We start from the raw sequence: 16,300 nt of genomic DNA, 5'->3' as shown, positions 1-16,300 counted from the left end.
TATATATTATGTGGTGTTATATCGGAAGTGGAGGTTCGTGTTAAAGACATTTTGCATAAGATATAGTCTAGGAAATATATAACATTTTGTTAAATATTCCCTGTTGGCGTATATTTTTACATGCCAATTTGGTAAGCTGCTTTCATTTTCTTACATGGTTTGGTTTTGTACTTTGGGGTTCGGTCAATATTTTTTTAATAATAATTTTTATTGTTATTGCTGTAATTGGCTCGCTCAATGTTCGATTCCTATGGATTGGTTCGGAAGTTGAATTTGGATTTCCTGTTAAGTCTCTACATTTACAAGTTGTCTAACAATTTAAAACATGACACGTTAACTAGCATAAAATTGCTTTTAGTAATGTTTAACAAAAAAATGAGTCACAAAAGTGCTTTATAAAGAAGCACGTATTAGGTATTTTTTCAAGAATCATCCAAAAAACACTTGAGTTTTCAATAAATTTTTTAAAATGCTTCTCTATTAGAAGAACGTTATGCTAAGCTCATCAGAACATCTTTTGTGGTCACTTTTATTGCAAAATGTTTTTGATTAATTGGTCGCAAATATATATTATGCATAAAGTATAACAGTTGTATTTGAAGTTTTGAGTACAATACGTGGACTCTTCTGCACCTTTTTGATTAGTTTACTGTGTTATTGATGGGAGTGGACCAAGAATCATTTATTTGGATATCTAAACTACACGACCATTCAAATACTAAGGGGAAAAATAATTATTTGAGTTTATTTCACAATGTCATCACATAATTTCAATCATTCATTTTTTAGGTAATCATCGTTTATAAGAAGTATTGAGTTCTTCTATTTATTTAAGTAATCTTTTGTAACGATCATCTTTGAGTAATGACCTAAATCATGAATATTTCGGTTAATAAGACAATATGGGTCTCTGTTTTTTTCCCTTCTATAATTCAAAATACACCATTATATATGAATATATAGCAAAATACACCATTATATATGAATACATAGAAAAAGAGATACCATCTTAGTCTCAATTATAACATGTACTGCAAGTTTGATGAATTATTGGTATCTAATTAATACTTTACATTGAAATTTATTGAACTCAAACTAGTTTCTTAATTAACTAGTACTATCTCCTTAACACTACAATACCATAACAATCTTATTATAATGACTTATCTCAGAAGTGAGTGGTATAATCCATGCAGGCACATGTGCTTCTTCGGCATAGAGGTTTGTTCATTATCTCCTTCAACTTGAGGTGCACGCAAAAGGATTAGGAGGCATGGCTAGATTATTACCTTCTCTTTCCAACATTTGAACTACAACTTTCATTGAAGGACGATCTGTTGGATGCCATTGAATGCACCATAGACCCACAATTGCAAGTTTCCTAGCAATTGTAACATCTGCTTCATCATCACCAATATGAATTCGTAGGTCGTTGCCCTGCTCTAATAGGTTATAGATCCATTCTAGGAAGTAGACTTGGCTAGTGGAGTCCTCCATGACTTTAAAGTTTTTTCTACCTCCAACCATTTCAAGTAACAATATTCCAAAACTATAGACATCCGACTTATAAGAGACATTGCCGAAGTTCCTTGAGAAGATTTCGGGTGCAATGTAGCCCATGGTCCCCCTGGCTGTAGTCATCGATATTGCACTTTGATCCTTAGCACAAAACTTGGCTAAACCGAAATCAGAAACTTTTGGAGTGAAATCTTGGTCTAGCAATACATTATGTGGTTTGATATCGAAGTGCAGGATTCGTTGGTCGCATCCTTGGTGAAGATATTCAATTCCTTTAGCTATTCCTAGAGCGATATCTTGCAACTTATCCCAACCAATAAATGAATTCTTATTATCTGCTGATGATAAGAAATTTTGCAAAGAACAATTTGGTAAGTATTCGTAAACAAGAGCACGAATAAATCCGTCAGCACAAATTCCAACCAAGCGAACCACATTGACATGGTGGATTTGACACATTGTCCCCACTTCGTTTATGAAATCTTCCCCATTTTCATTTGAATTGTTGAGGATTTTCACAGCAACAAGTAACTCAGAGGAAAGCTTTCCTTTGAACACTGTTCCGTAGGCACCTTGACCCAACTTTTCCTTGAATTGACTTGTTATCCTCTTAATATCAGCATAGGAATATCTACTTGGCTTCATTGCTCTGTATTCATCCAAAAATCTTTCAATTCTAAGCTGATTTTCTTTTTCCTTTTTGTTTGAGTTGTAGACATAGTAGATTGTCGTCCCCGTCGCTATTAGAACTAAACAGAGTGCCGAAATACCTGCAAATATTTTATTTTTGTGTCAAATGTTTTTTAAAGCGGTTTTAGCAATTTTAAACTCTCTTGAAAACATGTTGATTAATTTCCTCACCATTATGTTCATAAAAGAAAGAAATTAGATGAAATGAAGGTCTGCGGATATAGCTCACCTAATATCTTCAGATTTGGCCTTCTATGATTACGACCTGTAAAAGTTGTTCATGAAATAAGGGCCGGTTTTCAAATAAATGAAATCCAAAATTATATTCTTCAAATTCTCATAAGCGATTATGTTGGAAAGTAAAGTAGGAGTGTAATACCTTTGCTATGTTCACATGATGGTATGGACCAATGCAGCGTCATCGAATTTGAATCTTTAGGGTAATGTGATATATAATCACGCACCTTGATACAAGACACTAGGGGCATTGATCCGAAGTCACACCCATAACCTTGATCCAAGACAGCGTAAGTATGGTTATTACCAGAATTGTTGCCATGGCATGGGCTCAATCTCGCCAGACAATCACCACCATAACTGCTGGAACAATATTCATCTCTTACTGTTGACGGTGGACAACTGAATAAGATTGCGCGGCTTACAAATTCAAAGGGAGAAGAACCATTACTGTAAAACAACTCCCTTGGCAAGCAACCATAATAAGGAATTCCTCTAATTGCATGAGAATTGTAGTTAATCTCATAAACAATGAGCTTAGTTGATGCCATCTCGAGCAAAGTCGCGTTGTATTCATCGCAAGAAAGATCAAATCCCCGGAAGCCACAATGGATTGGCTGCCTACCTTTAAGTCGAAATGGGCATCGGATTGCTGGGCCGTCCGGGCGACATCTTGTTTCTCCGCAATCTTCATGGCCTACTCCACCATTGACTCCTATTCCTATTACTACTACCACGGCCAACCACCATAAGAAATTCATGATGAGAACCCTTTCTAAGCAAATAAATCGAATTGCATGCAGATGATATAAACTCAGGGGTCAGTACTTCAATTTGATTACTTCAAGATGATATGGGCCCCACTCCATCTAGATGTTTGAGTCAATGGCGGGCGGGTCATAACTCATGCAACCCCTCTTCTTCTTTTTTTGGCTTTTTATCACAAATGGTCCTTAACGTTTAAGATTTTATCACGAATGATCCTTGAGGTTTTTTTGTGACACTAATAGTCCTTAACGTTAGAGCTTTTTATCACAAATGGTCCCTCCGTTAAAAATTCTGTTAAGTGTCTGATGTGGAAGACAAGTGGAGCCCATATTTCAATCACATTGTGACATGTGGATGGAAAAATAATTAAATAATTTTTTTTAATGAAAATTCCTTTTTTTTTTTCTACAACTTTTCATCCCCCTTCCTCTACTCCATCTCTCTCCCCCTCTGCCCTCGCTCTCCATCCTCTGCCCCCTCTCTCCCCCTCTGCTCTCCCTCTCTCCCCCCTGTCCTCTCCTTCTCCCTCTGTAAAAATAATAATATAAACCATATATATAAATCATAACCCACAATCCCCCTTTGTTTTTTTCTTGCCCATTGCCTGCCACCTGCAAGAAAAAATGGTCTTTGGGATTCTTTTATTAGTCTCTGTTTTTTTAACACAGCCACCCGCAAGCCGCAAGCCGCAAGCCGCAACCCACGCCCAACTACCCTACCCTCTCCCACTGTATTTTCTCTCCTCCTCTACTCTCCCCCTCTGTTTTTAATTATTTTAAGTTGTTTGAAAAAATATTTGTGTAAAAGGAAATGTGAAACTACCTTGTGCAAGTGATTATTTTGCAAAATATACAGAGGGAGAGGGGTGGGTGGGCATGGGGTGGTCGGGCTGTAGAGGCAAGGAAAAAACAACAGAGGGAGAGGGAGAGCACAAGGAGGAGGGAGGAGAGAGGAGAGAGGGCAGAGGGGAGGGGGAGAGAGACAGAGAGAGAATGGATTTTCATTAAAAAAAAAATATTATTTCTTTATTTATTTAATCCACATGTCATGATGTGATTGGACATGTGGGCTCCACTTATTACACTCAACAAAATTTTTAACGGAGGGACCATTTGTGATAAAAAACACTAACGTTAAGGACTATTAGTGTCACAAAAAAACCTCAAGGACCATTCGTGATAAAATCGTAAACTTTAAGGACCATTTGTGATAAAAAGCCCTTTTTTTTTATCTGACATTTTTTTTTTTTAAAATTTATATTGTGGTTCCAAATTTGCCCATAAGTATAAATCAGGTAAGAAGTGTTTTCATGATTTTATTTGGCCATTACAAGGCACCCTTTTTGTAAAATTGAACCTATATCTAAGAGTCCCTTTAAATTAACTGTACTAAATTGAAAATCTCTTTCTTCTGCTCTGACATCATGTCTAGAGGAAGTCTCCTATCTGCTGCTTACAGAGCCCTCCTCCTTCATCATCATCATCTTCTTCTTCTTCTTGTTCCTTCCTCTTGTTCCCAAACAGCTTCCAATAATATTACAGCTCATGATAACTCTGATTGTACCCGTTCTTGTGGAAATATTAACATAAGCTCTCCATTTCGATTGAAAGGAGACTCTAAACACTGCGGCGACAGCAACAAAAGCTTCGAGCTATCTTGTGAGGCCAAGGGAAATGGTACTAGTACTACTCATCATGCAGTGCTATACTTGTTATCAGGAAAGTATTATGTACAAGCAATCAATTACAATAACTTCTCAATCCGACTTGTGGATGCTGGTGTTCACAAGATCAAGGACAACTACTTCTCCCACCCACTCTACTCCTTGACCTACTTCAACTTTTCTGATGACTCTGATTATTCAGTTCCTTACCCAATAGCATCATTAATGTCTATAATCTTCCTGAGCTGTGAAATTCCAATGAATCCTTCCGATCTCATTGTTGAAACAGCTCCATGCATCAGTGGGGTCAACAACTATTCTTCTTCCAATTCTTCTTTCTCCAATTTAACAACATATTCTTATTTCATAAAATCCAATGAATCAGTGTATTCATCCAACAGAGTGCGGAAATCTTTCAACATATTCTACTTGGCTTCATCGCTCTGTATTCATCCAAAAATCTTTCAATTCTAAGCTGATTTTCTTTTTTCTTTTTGTTTGAGTTGTAGACATAGTAGATTGTCGTCCCAGTCACTATTAGAACTAAACAGAGTGCGAAAATACCTGCAAATATTTTCTTTTTGTGTCAAACGTGTTTTAAAGCATTTTTAGCCATTTTAAACTCTCTTCCAAACATACCCTTGATTAACTTCCTCCCCATTATATGTTTATAAAAGAAAGAAAAAGGAAGGAAAAAGAAGAAGAAATGAGATGAAATGAAGGTCTACGGATATAGCTCACCTAATATCTTCAAAATTGTCCTTCTAAAATTACGACCTGTAAAAGTTGTTCATGAAATAAGGGCCGGTTTTCAAATCAATGAAATCCAAAATTATAGTTTGCATAGAATCTTCAATTAATCTTGAAATTATAGTTGGAAAGTAAACTTGGATTGTAAAATACCTTTGCAATGTTCACATGATGGAATGGACCAATGCAATATTCCTGTCCCTTTGAATTCGTAGTCATGCACCTTGATACAAGACACTAGGGGCATTTCATCAAAGGAACAATAATCACCAATGATAGCGTAAATATGGTTACCAGAATTGTTGCCATGGCATGGGCTCAATCTCGCCAGACAAGAATATTTGGAACAATATTCATCTCTTACTGTTGACGGTGGACAACTGAATAAGGTTACGGGCCTTACGAATTCAAAGGGATAAGAACCATTACCGTACGGTGGACAACTGAATAAGGTTGCGGGCCTTACGAATTCAAAGGGATAAGAACCATTACCGTAAAACAACTCCCTTGGCCAGCAATCATCATAAGGACTTCCGCTAATTGCATGAGATCTGTAGTTAATCCCATCAACACGGAGCTTAGCTGACGACGATGGTAACTCAAGTATAGTCTCGTTGTCTTCAGTGCATGAAACATCAAATCCCCGGCAGCCACAATGGATTGGCTGCCTACCTTTAAGTCGAAATGGGTATCGGATGGCTCTGCAATCTACTCCACCATTGACTGCATCTACTACTAGTATTACGACTATCATGAGCAACCACCGTGAGAAATTCATGGACTCATGGACTCATGCAACCCCTCTTATCTTTTTTTATCTGATTATCTCTTTAAAGGTTTAAATTATAAATAATTCGGAATAAATTCAATTCTTATGACAGAATTTGGATGCAATCCACACATTTATTGTTAGTAATCCAAGTCCTTTGACTTTTGTGCCGGATTAGCTATATTTTTTAAATTTCTGACATTTATATTTTTTATTTTTTATTTTTTTATTTACGTTGTGATTTCAAATTTGCCCCTAAATATAAATCAAGTAAGAAGTGTTTTCATGATTTTATTTGCCCATTACAAGGCACCCTTTTTGTAAAATTAGACCTATATCTACGAGTCCCTTTAAATTAACTGTACTAAATTGAAAATCTCTTTCTTCTGCCCTGACATCATGTCTAGAGGAAGTCTCTTATCTGCTGCTTACAGAGCCCTCCTCCTTCATCATCTTCTTCTTCTTCTTCTTCTTCTTCTTCTTCTTGTTCCTTCCTCTTGTTCCCAAACAGCTTCCAATAATATTACAGCTAATAAAGCTCCTGATTGTATTCGTTCTTGTGGAAATATTAGCATAAGCTCTCCGTTCCGATTGAAAGGAGACTCTAAAGACTGCGGCAACAAAAGCTACGAGCTATCATGTGAGGCAAATGGAAGTGGTACTACTCATCATGCAGTACTATACTTGTTATCAGGAAAGTATTATGTACAAGCAATCAATTACAATAACTTCACAATCCGACTTGTGGATGCTGGTGTTCACAAGATCAACGACAACTACTTCTCCCACCCACTCTACTCCTTGACCCGCTTCAACTTTTCTTCTTATTACTCTTATTATTACGTGCCCATTTATTACTACAGTAATTCTTACCCAACAGCATCATTATCAATGTCTATAATCTTCGTGAGCTGTGAAAATCCAATGAATCCTTCCGATCTCATTGTTGAAACAGCTCCATGCATCAGTGGGGTCAACAACTATTCTTCTTTCTCCAATTTAACAACATATTCTTATTTCATAAAATCCAATGCATCAGTGGGCCCATTTTCAGTCAATTTGGGGGATTCCTGCAAAATAACACTAATGGTTATGGTGTCCCCTTCAACTGAGGAGTACATGACGTCTTGCAAAGGAATATATAATGAAATAGCGCATGGCTTTGAACTCTCATGGCTTCGTCATGCATGTACAGGAAAGTGCAGATCAGAGGAATATTGCGAGCTGAACAGCAACGGCACTGGAATTCAATGCTCACCAGCAATGGTACCAGAAGAAGGTTAGACAATTGCCAAACCTTTAAATTATAAATTATATATTAAAGAAGGCTTATTTACAGTAGTGCCTATGAAACTATGGTCAAATATCAGTTTTACCCCAGGAAGTTAAACTGTAATTTCCAACAGTTAAAAAGCTAATGTTACAGTTTTCTTTTCAATGTAGCACGTTGGCGCATGATAGACGAGGTAATACATTATCTAGGTGAGTGGATCCCTCTACCCTGTAAATAGACCAACTTATGATATAAATGTGTGGTTAAATTTTCTTTGTCATTTTATTGATCGATGTCTTCACTACTGTTGCAGAAATAGTTATGTACCCTATTTATACGCACTTCCACCTTGATTGGCTTTTATCAGTGAATACTGGCAACAATGACCTTGATGATACCCTTATACTTGTGCTCTGTGCAATTGGTTACCTTGGTAAGAGAATTCTTGTGTTTATCTCACGGAAACATTATTATTTAGATTTAAAGGCACAATAAAAATTTATGAGAACAAAACACTTGCAAGGTTGAGATGGTTTGGAGAGGAGTATATTATTATTATTATAGTAAATTATTATCCTTCCTATTAACTCCTTTTTTATGGACCATGCAGCACTATACGTAGCAGCCAAATTTACATTTGGTTTTCCCTTTGTAACTGCACTGCTAATATATAAATGGCGAGGGAGGCACTTGTCATGTATGGCAATATAGAAGACTTTCTTCAGAGTAATAATAATCTCATGCCAATAAGATACTCTTACTCGGACATCAAAAAGATGGCCAGAGGTTTCAAGGACAAATTGGGGGAAGGAGGCTATGGCTCTGTATACAAGGCAAAGCTCCGCAGCGGTCGCCTTGTAGCCATCAAGATGTTAGGCAAGTCCAAAACTAATAATGGCCAAGACTTTATCAATGAGGTTGCTACCATTGGAAGGATTCGCCATGTTAACGTGGTGCGACTTATTGGCTTCTGTGTTGAAAGTTCAAAACGTGCTCTTGTATATGATTTCATGTCTAATGGGTCTCTTGAGAAATACATTTTTTCTCAACAAGGAGATGTGTCTTTAAGTTGCCAGAAAATATTTGAAATCGCACTTGGAGTGGCTCGTGGTATTGATTACCTCCATCAAGGCTGTGACATGCAAATTTTGCACTTTGACATCAAGCCTCACAACATTCTTCTAGACGAGAAGTTTACTCCCAAGGTCTCTGATTTTGGGTTAGCAAAGCTATACCCATTGGATAATAGCATTGTATCTTTGACTGCAGCAAGAGGAACCATGGGATACATTGCTCCAGAACTGTTCTACAAAAACATTGGAGGTGTTTCGTACAAAGCCGATGTGTATAGTTTCGGAATGCTATTGATGGAAATGGCTGGTAGAAGGAAGAACCTGAATGCGGGTATAGAACAATCAAGCCAATTTAGCCAAATCTACTTTCCAACATGGGTTTCTGATCAGTTGAAGGCAGGAAAGGACATAGAAATAGGAGATGATGCAACAGATGAGGAAAAGAAGATCATAAAGAAGATGATGATGGTGGCTTTATGGTGCATACAAATGAAGCCTATCGAACGCCCTTCAATGAATAAAGTAGTGGAGATGCTTGAAGGAGAAATTGAGAGCCTCCAAATGCCTCCAAGGCCTTTCTTATACCCACAACAAATTCCTACAGATGAAGTTGGTGTGGACAATCGAAGTCCCTGTGCATCAAGTGCTTCAAAATCTGAAGAGATTACTTTGATTGCGGATGCAAATGAAGTGAATTAATATTAGTCAAGATGTGGATCTATGTAAGGGAAAGTTAGCAGATCTACGCTGTATTTGATCATAGCACAAATATGTTTACATGTTGTAATTGACTTAAGCAAATAATTAGCCTCTGCCTTTGGTTATTGTTTAAGAAACTGCCTGCCAGAAATGCAATGACTTAAACTTTGATGACAATTAGGTTTACACAAATGAATTGCCCAAGAGAAACAATTCATTTGTACATGGATTTGTTATCGTGTGGGCTTATTATGCTTGAACCAAGGGTTCAAAATTAAACAAGACCCTATACGTCAAATAATCTCCATATCAGAATTAGAATCCAGTTCTACCGACAATGACTAAACCATATGTAAGAGTTTACAGACCCAGAGCAAAGCTACAGACTTGGATTTGGACCAAAGTGAAACTCAAACTCAAACTCAAAAACCTTAGTGCAAATCCCTAACCTCCTTAGCTTCTAGGGCTGAAATCTGATGCAACTCTGATGTGGAAATACCATACCCCTTTTGTGAACTAGAGCTTAATGGAGTCAGCAATTTATAGTGCAAACTACACGACTGAACCACAGACAGGAACGAAGAAAAAGCTTAAAAAACATTAGCCTAAGCTGCACAATCCACGTCGGCCGACCGTGGAGACCTTCCAAAGGGAAGTGCCAGTTTCACTAAATTCTAAATTCTTAACATAGGAATATGGCAGACAAACTTGATTAACAAATAAATTAAAAGAAAAAACCGCAACTAAACCAATCTGATAAGTGGTAGAGTGGTATAATCTTCTCTTCTGACATAGATAACACACATCACACAAGTAGAAGACATTACTGTTAAAACTAAAAAAAAAGCTCTGTTATTAGATCATTGATCCCATCCTCAATCCTAAAAAAAGATCTTGATTTTCAAATCCACTAGGATCAGCAAAGCCTATAGATGTTCTAAACAACCACTCGTAAGGTGGATTCATCGAGTTTAATAACCAAGGCCAAAACAAGCATGAGACAGATGTTCTAAGCAACTACTCTGTTTCTTTCTAGTTTCTACTAAATAATGTTGCCTCCATCCATTTTCAAATCCTCCAGGTCTAGGATAAGCAAGCCTCCATCCAAAAAAACCACGAGCCATTAAAGGCAAATGAGCTCTACTTGACCTCTATCAAAAAGACAACAAGAATCAACTGAGTAGAACAAGCAACCAAGCTCAGCTAAGATGTAGTATTTTGGAAGGAGAAAAAAATAAAACAAACTCAATTGCAACCATCACTAACCAGAAACAACAAAAGAATTGTAGTTAAAAATATATACAACAACTTAACCTAAATCCATAAACTCATCTTACTACTAATTATACAACAACGCATTCCTCGTTCCCAACTTGTCACAATTTCAGAGACTTCAATTGAAAAGTGAGAGATTTAAAAAATTACCATTTCCATCACACGCATTGCCCCCATCTCAAACAACAACCTGGCAATCTCTTGACCCACCGGCCAAAGTACCCAACCCGCCTTTCGACGAAAGAGAAACCGCCACACTACTGCACAAAACCCTCAAGAGCCGCCGCCTCAGCCTCCACCCACCTCTCCGAAATTCAACCCTAGCAAAAAGCCTCACGTTGAAGCTCACGCTCCCACGCGCCTTGTCCGCGTCGATGCCGCGCGCCACCGTAGCGCCAACGAACGAATTCGCCGCCGAGAAAGTCGCATTGACAGACGTCCGATCCTTAGTCCCCTGAGCGAACGGCGGAACCCGAGTCTCCGAAATGAAGCCGGGGCCGTAGTAGATAGAGGACTCGACGTCGTCGTATCGTATACTGAGCTTCTTGTTGGGGTTGTAGGCAATGAAGCCGACGGACCACGTTCCGGTCACGGACTGCGAGGCGGAGGAGACGTTGAAGTTGGAGAGAGAAAGCGAGTCGACTCGGAAGTCGGGGACCTTGGGGCGGAGGATGAGCCAGACGACGAGGAGGATGCAGCCGACAATGACGAAGAGGGCGACCATGGCGCCGACGAAGCGGCGGATGAAGGCCGCTCGTGGGTTGTAGGCGTTGGAGTAGGGGCCTCGGGGTTGGGTTTGGGTGGGGTTAGCGGAGTATGGGTAGCCGCCGTTGGGCTGGGCGTAGGGCGGGGCCGGGTAGCCCGTGACGGGTCGGGTGGGGTCGGTCATGTTCGGGGTTTGAAGAGTTCTAGGAATTTTGGGGATTTTCGGGGTTTATCAATTTACCGATTTTGTGGGGAAAAGGCAGAAAAGAGAAACGAGAAATCTCTCGGGGTATTTTTAAAGTGATTGAATTGTGGTGGGTAAAGTAAAGAATTTGGGATTAATTGGGTAAATCTCTCGGCTCCTGACTTCCTAAAGGATATTTTGTATGATGATGCCATGGGTGTTGCTGTGCTGGGCTTTTAGCCCCCCTTGTTACCAAAAAAAAAGTAAAGAATTTGGGATTAATTAGGTTTTTTTAATGCGAATCGGGTTTTGTTTTTGCGGAAGGTTTTACTCTCATTCTTTCTGAGTTAAATATTTGTTCTTCCATAAGTTTTGAGATGAAGACAAATACCACCGTCTGCGTGCATATTACGCGTTAATTCTGGAATCTCCTAGATTCCATTAATCTACCCAATTGTGATTTTATTATTGGATTGTTTTAGCTGACTTTACATATTGTGCATTCCACTACTAAAATTCTACTTAAAATATCAATATCATTTACGATTTTTAAGTGTCCGTTTGGTATTACTTATTTGAGGTCATAAGTGATTATTTTAGAATATTTTTGAAAATTCAACTTGTTTGATAAGAGATAATATAGTCACTTATTGTGAATAACTACAGTGAGATAAAGCAATTAGGAAAAGCATGTAATGAATTGTTTTCATTTTTTGATGATACGAGAATCAGTTTTGAAGAGGCGCTAGGCTTTAATGAAACTTTCAAAATTTTGAAAATAATCCCGTCTTTTTCTTCCACACTCTCGTCTCTCTTCTCCTTCCTATCGTTCGTCGTTAGGCCCTCTCTTCCACATTCCTCATTCCAAAGCTATCACTCTTCTTTTTCTATTTCATTCGTTCTTCAATTTTTGTTGTTTGATCGATTAAAGCTTCAATATTAGGTTTATTTTTCTTGTCAATTTCTTTCTTCAATATTAGGTACATCAAGAACAGTCATGCTGAGCAGCAAAGACGACCTTCAGCTAGCTAGCTATCAACAGCCACTATGACTATAAGTTAACTTGGTCTGTGTTGAAATTTGTGGGTTTGATGTCTCTGCATGTATTTTTATGTTTGAATTCAAACATTTGCTTTGTGTAGCATTTTGAGGTTTGTGTAGCTATTTGTTTCTTTATATTGTTTTATTTCTGCTTAGCCTATACAGGGGATTGGATTTTGATAAATTTGTGCTTGTATTTGGTGTTTGTTTATTGAGAAAGCAAACAATTAAGTTTTTGGTTACTGATAATATGCTATAGCAGTTGCTTCTTTATTTAGCACAGCTGTAACAATAGTAATAACAGTTTAGGTATGAGCAAGTATTCTCATCTCACCTTCCCTTTTTTACTCCAATAGTTGAGCTTGCTAGATTTTGGTCCAGTTTCAATTTTCAATGCAATGCATTCAAATATGGATGATTGGCATGACAGCGCATGATTTGTGATTGTTGAAATTAATGCATATTTGTAGAAAAATCTACAAGCTTGAAGAAAAGGAATGTCGGCTAACACAACTAAGTTTGAAGAAAGTTCCAGAACAACCAACAATTACATGCAACTATGAAGATTATTCTAGAAAGCCACACTTGTGGAGTAAAGAGATCAAGTCGGTGGAAGAAATCTCTAGAGCATACAAACATGTGGCTAAGAAATGAAACAGCCCAAATCGGTGGCTGTGTATGTCGGCAATCAAAGCCTATAAATAGGCATGGTTGTACTCAAATAAAGTGGAGTCTAACAAGAGAACTCCCAAACCATTAGGGAGTCAAGAGCTACCCAAATTAAACTATGTTGAGGAGCCAATAAGCTCACAATCAAAGCGTAAGGGCCAAATAGCCCAAAACTAATCTAAACCAAGTGTGGTGGCCAAATAGCCAATAAGCCAAGAAGGCCAATTAGCCTACACCTAATCATGTACTATTCTCCTCCAATCTAATAAAATCACTTTATTTTAACTATTGTCTTTTGTCATAAACCCCTTCACCACATAAACCAACAAGTGTTATTAGAGCAACAACCGTCACACCTCCTAAATTCCAACAGTGATCTTCATTAGAAATTCCTTACCAAGTGTAGTGTTAGTTGATCTTGCTAGATTTATGTCCACATTTTCCAATTCCAATTTTGTGTGTTGTATTTGAATTTGAATGATTGGCATGTTAAAGCAGGATTTGTGTGATCTTGACTAGAAATTCGAGGCTTTTGTTTGGAGGAGTTGGCTAGATTAGTGTCATGGTGGATTGAGTTTAGAGATGATGGATCATACCAAAAATAATGTTTGTGAATTTCTGAAGTACATAACTAATGCAGTATGTTGTCTTCTTTCTAATCAATATGTTCATGTGTGCAAATAAAGCTTATAATTGGTCAGGCTCAAACCAAGAGGGCAAACTTTGAATCTCAAAGTGTGTGTTGGTCAGCTAATGGATTTTAATTAATGGTTTTTGAGGAGAATTGGCAAATTAGTTTACTTCTGTTAGTTACCATTAGGTCCAAGCATTAGTATTTTGTAAGTACAAATGAAACATTATATATGTATTGAGTTTATGAAGCCTTGCATTTCTAACATTATTAATAAGAGATTAAATTTTTGTACTTCAATTTTATGTACTATTTGTTCTTGATAGCAATGATTTAACAATTTCAACATGATACTTTATTTATTTAATAATTAAAATAATTATTAGATGCAATGTTTAAGAAATATATTTAAGTGAAAATGAAAATGAAATTACTTTTCTTTTTACAAAACACTTGAATACAAAAGTCATTTGAACATAATACCCTTTTTTGTCATTATACACAACTCACAACACTTTTACACAAAAAGTTACCAAACATTGAGAAACTGATTATTGTACCAACAACACTTCTAACAAAAAGTTTACCAAACGCCAAACTGCTTTATTTCACAGCTGATTTCTCTCACAACAAATTTAACAGTGATTATTTTCATTAAAACATCTAGTTGTAGTCAATAAAATCGACCAATATTTGTTTAAAATAACAATAATTCAATTGAGGTTTTATATATACAAGCGACAGTCTAAATTAGAAGAGGGAGGGGGCTTTCTTAGACACTTGTGTCATAGGGGTTCGAACCTGAGACTACAAGTCAATGTCATTTTCCATTGGGGGCTTTAATCGAGAATGGTTTTATATTTTAGTTTTTTTTTCACAAATGATGTTTGAGAGAATAATTAAAAGTTAGACAATTTAGATCATTAAATTATAATATGATGTGCGTCAACTGAAACTCTTTGCTCGACCCAAAAGCACAATTATTACTGAAAAAGTGTATTAATTACCAATTAATGAGCTACTTCATTCTCATGTTTGGTAAATGCATGCTTGGGAATGCAATACCTAACTCATGGGTATGAACTTCTCATGTAGTGGGGAATTTCATACCATTGGCTCACCTTGTGAAACTTTTTCCCCCTACTTAGGAAAGCATCTAATGCAGTTTTTTTTACTAACTTATCCTTGTTATAATATCTAAATACCACTTTTGACCCTTAAAAAACTCTTCATATTAATAACTTTTAATAATAAAAAAAATCAAGTTTCTCCAAAAAGAAAAAATCAAGGGTATTGTTGGAAACTGAACTTCTCATTCCTAATACTGCACAAACCAAAACATGGAAATGAGAGAAAATAGCATTTCATAATCCTCATTTCTTATCGTCGTGAGATTAGACTTGGGAAGTTCATTCTTAGGAAGTTCAATCCGTCAACCAAACAGGCCCCAAGAATCCTGTCATGCAAGATTGACCGCCAAGCCAGTTAATTGAATAGTTCCAACTCACAATTTAAAAGACTATGGGCAACCCGCTCAAAGCTTGTATTTTTGTCTTCCTCTTTCAGCAACTCATCAATTAATTTTCTTTCAACTTCTATAGGCCTTGCTCTTTGCTGCTGACATGTGGGATTGATGGACTGCAAGCTAGGTAGTTCCTCTTCCAAATTTTTCGAGTTGATCTCTAATTACAATCCAAAAGACAAGGCCTTCCCAGTGTTTGAAGGACTAACATCATTAAGGACTGAAGACAGTCTCTAATACATTGAGGGACTAAAAGCCTGTGACTCATATTGTCAGGGGCGGCCCTGGGGTGGCGCAAGTGGTGCCACCGCACAGGGCCCCGAATTCTTGAGGGCCCCCGAAAAAAAAATTGTTTATATTATATATATATATATTAATATTATATAAATTGTATATATATTACAGCGTGCTAAACATTTGCACAAGAGTGCGTATAGTGGAGTTGGCTGCAGCGCGTATTCACTTAACAAAAGCGCCTGACTTCGATTCTCCATCTATTTGCCTTTTTTTATATACTATTTTTGTTTTATAACAACAAACTTTACATAATTATAAATAAATAAAAACAGAAAGCCTTAAAAAAAGAAACTTTCTACTCCCCCCTTATCATTCTTTTAAAAATTAAAAAAAAAGTTTTCTCCTCCAAGAAAAGTACTCTCTTCATTTAAAAACAAAAACAAAAACTTCATAGTTTCTTCTGATTCTCTAGTACGTAATCATCATCATTCATCAATCTCTCTTTGGTTATTTTTTCAATCGTGAGACAATTTTTATTATTCTTTCAATTTCAAGAATTTCAACACCAAAAAAAGAAAACCCTAATTCCTAAATTC

The 16,300-nt window shown here is 37.0% G+C and overlaps 3 protein-coding genes and 1 pseudogene across 5 annotated transcripts; 2 read left to right on the top strand and 2 right to left on the bottom strand.

Annotated features, from left to right (window-relative positions):
- Positions 1-990: 990 nt before the first annotated feature.
- Positions 991-6,404, bottom strand: LOC110765228 (rust resistance kinase Lr10-like). Of its 2 annotated transcripts, none has more exons than XM_021968315.2 (3): positions 5,780-6,404; positions 2,438-2,473; positions 991-2,288 (listed from the first exon to the last, which is right to left on the bottom strand). In XM_021968315.2, exons 1-3 carry the CDS (start codon positions 6,402-6,404, stop codon positions 1,240-1,242), a joined length of 1,710 nt encoding a protein of 569 aa, XP_021824007.2. In that variant the 3' UTR covers positions 991-1,239. The 2 variants fall into 2 exon arrangements, with proteins under 2 accessions (XP_021824007.2, XP_021824006.1); XM_021968314.2 differs by lacking the exon at positions 5,780-6,404 and adding an exon at positions 2,588-3,246.
- A 312-nt stretch (positions 6,405-6,716) lies between these two features.
- On the top strand, positions 6,717-7,679 carry LOC148293941 (uncharacterized). The gene has a single exon (XM_088254659.1). It carries the CDS (start codon positions 6,795-6,797, stop codon positions 7,677-7,679), a length of 885 nt encoding a protein of 294 aa, XP_088110785.1. The 5' UTR covers positions 6,717-6,794.
- Positions 7,680-7,989: 310 nt separating this feature from the next.
- LOC110746243 (rust resistance kinase Lr10 pseudogene) lies at positions 7,990-9,577 on the top strand (annotated as a pseudogene). Its single transcript, XR_015836463.1, has 2 exons — positions 7,990-8,101; positions 8,279-9,577. The product of XR_015836463.1 is annotated as a rust resistance kinase Lr10 pseudogene (transcript).
- A 724-nt stretch (positions 9,578-10,301) lies between these two features.
- On the bottom strand, positions 10,302-11,868 carry LOC148293940 (NDR1/HIN1-like protein 10). The gene is made up of 2 exons (XM_088254493.1): positions 10,866-11,868; positions 10,302-10,591 (listed from the first exon to the last, which is right to left on the bottom strand). The coding sequence occupies exon 1, from the start codon at positions 11,602-11,604 to the stop codon at positions 10,894-10,896; it is 711 nt and encodes a 236-aa protein (XP_088110619.1). The 5' UTR covers positions 11,605-11,868; the 3' UTR covers positions 10,302-10,591; positions 10,866-10,893.
- Between the last annotated feature and the right edge of the window lie 4,432 nt (positions 11,869-16,300).

The sequence above is a fragment of the Prunus avium genome, chromosome 6 (genome assembly GCF_965620075.1).
Source record: "Prunus avium chromosome 6, drPruAviu1.hap1.1, whole genome shotgun sequence".
Lineage (NCBI taxonomy): Eukaryota > Viridiplantae > Streptophyta > Magnoliopsida > Rosales > Rosaceae > Prunus > Prunus avium.
Note: the sequence above shows the minus strand (reverse complement) of the source record. Positions and strands in the feature narration are given on the sequence as shown.

Excerpts from the sequence above, each read along its gene's own strand:
- LOC148293940 (XM_088254493.1), bottom strand. The coding sequence starts at position 11,604 with ATGACCGACCCCACCCGACCCGTCACGGGCTACCCGGCCCCGCCCTAC.
- LOC110765228 (XM_021968315.2), bottom strand. The coding sequence starts at position 6,404 with ATGAATTTCTCACGGTGGTTGCTCATGATAGTCGTAATACTAGTAGTA. Across the intron at positions 2,474-5,779 it reads ATCATGTGAACATTGCAAAG|GTCGTAATCATAGAAGGCCA; the intron begins GTATTTTACAAT and ends CAACTTTTACAG. Across the intron at positions 2,289-2,437 it reads GCCAAATCTGAAGATATTAG|GTATTTCGGCACTCTGTTTA; the intron begins GTGAGCTATATC and ends AAATATTTGCAG.
- LOC148293941 (XM_088254659.1), top strand. The coding sequence starts at position 6,795 with ATGTCTAGAGGAAGTCTCTTATCTGCTGCTTACAGAGCCCTCCTCCTT.